This window comes from Loa loa, assembly GCF_000183805.2.
Source record: "Loa loa unplaced genomic scaffold supercont3.369, whole genome shotgun sequence".
Lineage (NCBI taxonomy): Eukaryota > Metazoa > Nematoda > Chromadorea > Rhabditida > Onchocercidae > Loa > Loa loa.
The window spans coordinates 57,326-62,830 of NW_018108549.1; the positions used below are offsets into that span (position 1 = coordinate 57,326).

Below are 5,505 nucleotides of genomic sequence, written 5' to 3' on the forward strand. Positions count from 1 at the left end.
TATATATATATATATATATATATATATATATATATATATATATATATATATATATATATATATATATAACAAAATCCCTAATAACTATGTAATACACTTGATATGTGACACGTATAATCAAACTGAAAACTTTAGCTTCAAAATATTACTCAGCAGAAACTTTTGAAGAATTTACCACTTTCAAATAAAATAAGTTTCGTGAAAGGACTAAGATGAATACTGAAACGGAGATGTATAACGGATAATTAAGAAATGAAATGATCTTAAATTCATTCAAGACATAACATGATGCCATAACTGGAACGATTAATTGGAAAGATATCCCAATAAAAAATTTATTCGATAAATATTTTCCGAAAATTATTAATATTATATTTGTTCAAACAATATTTTTTATCGAAAAAAAAGTGAAGCAAAAGCAAAGAGAAGTGAAACAGAGTAATAAGTGCCATCTAATTAATCGAGCTACTACATTATTCAACTAGATGCTTTTTGAATATTGATTGGTCCACGTCAGAAATATGTCCAAAAGCGAGCAAAGAGCGTATGATTCACTTAAAAAGGGACAGATAGAATAACGATGACCACAAACAGATTGTATGTATTTGATTGGCGTATTCAACTATATGTTCATTTTTCCGAAAATAAATTTCTGAACTTGATGACAAAAAAAAGAAAGAACAGTAATGAAAGGAGAGATAATGGGAGAAAGAAAACGAAAGAGGGTAAGAAAGGAAAAGCAGAATGAAATTAAGGAAATCAAATGAATGAAACGAAGGCCATCAGATGATCCGAAAAAGGGGGGAAAAAAATCTTATGAATCACAAGGATAAAAGGAAAAAAGGAGTTTCTTGTTAAAAAAAAAAAAAGCAATGAAATTAGATAATGAAAATATACGAGAACAAGAGAAAAACACAGAAGAAAAATAAGGTAAATTTGGTTGGAAATTTGATGCTATTGAGAAATATTTCTTTCAGAAAGTAAAATAAAAAATGAATTGTAAAGAAAAGATTGCTTTCCCTCAAATATCATCGAAAGGTATCGCTTACAACAAGAACGAAAAAGTGAATCATTTAATGCATGTAAATATGTTTATTATATCTGGTATAAGTTAATGATTTAGGGATTGAAACTAAATAACCAATAAGTAGAGAGAAACCAGAATTTAATAGACATGAATATATGGCCGAAGGAAAGAAGATATTGCAACAGCCAAAGCGATAGTAAAGTAACGTACCTTAAAAATCGGAAAACGAATTAACACTATGGGCAGATAGAAATGGTGATATACAGCCGGATCAATTCGTCGGAAATATCTTGAACACTAAACTGCTCTCCTACTACCATTTTTTGCGAAATTTATTGAGAAAATATTCGCAAAAACTAAGAATTAAAACAGTGGATCTGCATGGAATTCATGCCACAGGCACAAAAGTTCGATTAATCCGTCGTGAAAAATGATCGACATATTATCTTAGCATAAGAAAGCTAACTATACAAAGTCATTTCTCGATTATCCAATCATTTTTCTAGTCGGTAAATAAAGTCAAGGATATCAATCTAGAATCAAATTATTGGTAAACAAATATTTGGAAACATACCAGCATATTGACATACATATAATATAAAAGGTAACATGAAACTCACGGAAATTAGCAAATAAGATGAAGGGGACAAATGAATGCCATGCCAAAAAGCTTCTGAAGCAAAATAAAATACATTTAATTGACTAAAGTAAAATACATTTAATTGACTATCACTTCTCGCATTGAAGGAGATTGTATAAGGGACATGAGTTATGATATCTGGCTAAAACACATCCGGATCATCAAAACTCGATCCTAAAATTAGACAGGAATAAATTAACTAAACAAACCCTCGGTAACAAATGATCTTGTTGATCTGTTGAGGAAGAACAGCCTGAATGAAGTGGATCTGCTGCACTATGTCTGAGCTGCTGGCCATTACTTTTCCGTGTTGCCAATGACACCGACTGAGGACGTGAATGACTACCACTTAATAATCCTTGTTGTTGTTGTTGACCGTTACTGAAAAAACGCCTAAAACAAGGTCCATCAACTGGGATATATTTGCCGTCTGAAAGTGATTGAAAAAGCCTAAACTGAAGATTTGAAAAGAAAGAAAAGAAAAAAACTAAGAAAACGATAGGAAACGTTAATGGAAAAAGAAGGACCGGGAATCCAATTAACTTTCGGTACTGAGCAAAAAAAAAAGCTTAAAATCAATTTTAGATGGAAAAGAAATAAAAATACGAACAGCGGACGAGATTAAATGAAGAAGTTTGAGCTCCAACAAAGAAACCAAAAAAAAAAGAAAACTATAACAAATCTGCGCAGAAGAAAAAAACGCTTGTGACTAAAAAAATAACTTGAAAAGGAAAAGTGTCTGAAACTAAATGATCAATAACAGAAAAAAAAGCTTGACTAGAATTATTGCTCAAAAATCAATCTTAAGGAAAATCGATTTAAAACAATCAGTTCGGCTTATTTTCGATTTTTTCCTTCCACAAGAAAAGGCATTCCTTTCACCTTCTTCTTCAATGCCTAACGACAGCAAAAGTAGCAAATGAAATTCTACAATGCCGGTTAACTATTCAGTGTAGTGGCAAATCCTGTCTTTCAATTCTCGAGCACAGAAAATCCAGGATTTATCCAGAGGTATCCTGTCGAAAGTTAAATGGATTCTCAAATCTTTTTTCGCTGACGTTTTCTATCATTTTCTTAGTTTTTTTCTTTAAAAAAAACTTTTCTAATCAATGTCCTACTTCTAAATTTCCATTTTCTAAGCAAAATGTTACCCACACCATCTTTTCTTCAGACTGATAACCCAGTTACCATAAGAGCAATATTTCATGGCAATTATACATAACGTTTTATATAGCTATACAAAAAAGCTTATGATACTTGCTGTTAAGTCTGTGACTCATCGACCACATCATCTGTAGTCATTCGGTCTTTCGCATTCAGTGATTTAATTCATTTGCCGTGTTTTGACTAGAGGATATTTGTACTATACAAAGTATAATCTGTTCTCTAGCTAACAGTTCTAGTTACGTATAGCTAAAACAGCCTAAAAAAGTCAAAAGGGGCAAAACAAATCATTGGGCACTTAGAAATAAATATAAGCAATAAATTAATAAATAATTTTACTAGATTAATCAAGATAATTTAGTGATAAAATCCAAAAGTAAATTATTTAGGTTAGATTAGAAATCAAAAAGTCATAACGATTGAATTACCCAAATAAATTAGTAATACGACAAAAAGTGATAATCATTTTCACTGCATCTTTCGCAATTATATCTTCACTTTATTTTATTATTATTCGACTTATATTCTCGTCATTAAATAACTTAAAGTTAATATTTGACAAATTTTTACCTTTTGAATAAGAAACAAAATTTTCAATAAATCAATCTTTAAGATTTCGTCTTCCTCAAAAATTTCTCTCATTTTTTTGCATCACTGCTTCAGTTTGCTCCTTGCTTTCTTTTTTTATTATGAAAAAAAATTTTGTTGATGTCATGGTAATCTTCGCTATTTATCAACAGATATTCGTGTGTCACAACTTCTCATTTTCGTATTACTCGTAACAATTTCAAGAAAAATCAAAAAGAAAATAAAAAGGAAAAGAAACAACTAAAAAAAGGAAAAAAAAACGCTTACCGTAAACTTTTTCTTTTGACGATGTTTTGCGTCGAGGAAGTGACATTAGTGAAATATGATGAATCCACCACGGGACGATCTGTTGAGCAGGAAGCTGACGAGCCATCTAGAAAAAAACGAAAAAATGAAGCTAATATTTTTGCAATTTTTCAAATTCTTAAAATCTTTATTGATGTAATGTTCATTGTCTTTATTTATCTATACAAAAGTAAAATTAGATTAAATGTAAAGAAGGGTATGAATGAAAAGATATGCAAGTATTTTTTAATGGTTAGAATTAAACTTATCATTTTTAATTCCTCTTCGATTTATCTCTTAATGAAAAAATTGTAACAATTTTGTAATCACTTCCTCAAACTTAATTTCAAACATAATGATTGAAAAAGGATAAAACGAAAGAGGCAATGAAAGATCACAAAGTAAATAAGATTTCGATTTGACAAAAAAGGAAATTAAAAATTTAGATTCATCCTTATATGACTTCATTATGCAAATTTAAAACGAAATATTACAAACAAAAACGGGAAGAAGGAAGTAGAGAAAAAAATCTTTAAAATAAAGAGGTGTCTTTGGAAATATTCTGCAATTTTTTTCCTTTTCTTAGAAATTAAAATAAAATGTGAGAAAAAAGAATAATAAAATTTAAAAGAATGATAATAACAGAAGAGACATAATGCTCGTTGAAAAGAGTTCATCCGAAAAGAATTAATTAAATGTATTTTGAAAAACTGAAAATTAATTTTATCATAATTCCTTTCAATTTTTCTGAAAAAATTGCGTAGTGATAATGTATAGTGAGGAATATATTCAAGTATCATTTATATTATGTATTTGTATTCATATTTTCATCTCATAAATCTAATTTATTCATCTGGCATATTTGAAACATTAGCAAAATTTGAAACTTTAAAACGGAAAGGAAAAGAAGAAAAAAAAAGAGGAAATCAATGACATGAAATAATCTTTTATCATTTTTCGAATAAGACGTAAGGGATTAACATAAAAGAAAAAACAGAAATGAGATTACAATAATAGAAATATTTATCAAACTATGCGAAACATAACGAAAGAAGAGAAAAAGAAAAAGACGTAGAAAACATGAATAATATAATTGAACAAGAAGTAAATGTCTTGAAAAGAAGTTTAAGGGAAAAGGGTAATTGGAAGTGGATGAAAGATTGAATATAAGAGACTTTTTTTTTCGTTTCTTTTTCAAAAGTAGCACTTCTTCACTAAATAAGCGATGATGAAGAAAAAAAAAATCCACAAAATCCTCCTTTTTTCATTCTTTTCTTCCTTCTTCCTTCCTCCTTCTCTTTCTCTCCTCGTTCATTCTAATTTTTGAAGGTAAAAAACAGAAAAAGAAAAAGAAAAAAGAGATGACAGATATAATCTTATTAATCATGCTATCAAATATTCCATAAAATTTGAAAAAAAAGATTAGTGATATTTTCACATATTTGTTGCAATTTTCCACTTTATTTCTCTCTTTTCTTGTAATTTGTTTATCAGTGAAGTTTTTCCTTGTCCAAATACCCCTAACAACTTTTAACATACTAATACATTATCCTACACTTAGGAAATATTGGACATAAATTACTAAAATATATCTAAGAGTTTCGGGAATTTAGAAAAATCTCAAGAAATTGTTACTGTTTGCAAACAATAACAAATGTTTAGGGAATCAAAAACAAATGGATTACTGAAAATAAATTTAGAATACTTTCTTTTTCATAATATTCATAATACCACCGATAAAAAATCTGGCTAATAGTACCAAAATATCTGGAAATATTATTTTTAGGCATAGGAAAACTTT

The 5,505-nt window shown here is 28.7% G+C and overlaps 1 protein-coding gene across 1 annotated transcript in view; it reads right to left on the bottom strand.

Annotated features, from left to right (window-relative positions):
* LOAG_18568 (uncoordinated protein 73) overlaps positions 1–3,710 on the bottom strand; it is a gene marked incomplete at its 5' end in the record, with an annotated part of 17,400 nt that extends 13,690 nt beyond the window's left edge. Inside the window, 2 exons of the mRNA XM_020451231.1 lie at positions 1,877–2,048; positions 3,687–3,710. Of these exons, the coding sequence (XP_020305005.1) occupies positions 1,877–2,048; positions 3,687–3,710 (196 nt within the window). The remainder of the gene's footprint in view (positions 1–1,876; positions 2,049–3,686) is intronic.
* Positions 3,711–5,505: the final 1,795 nt, after the last annotated feature.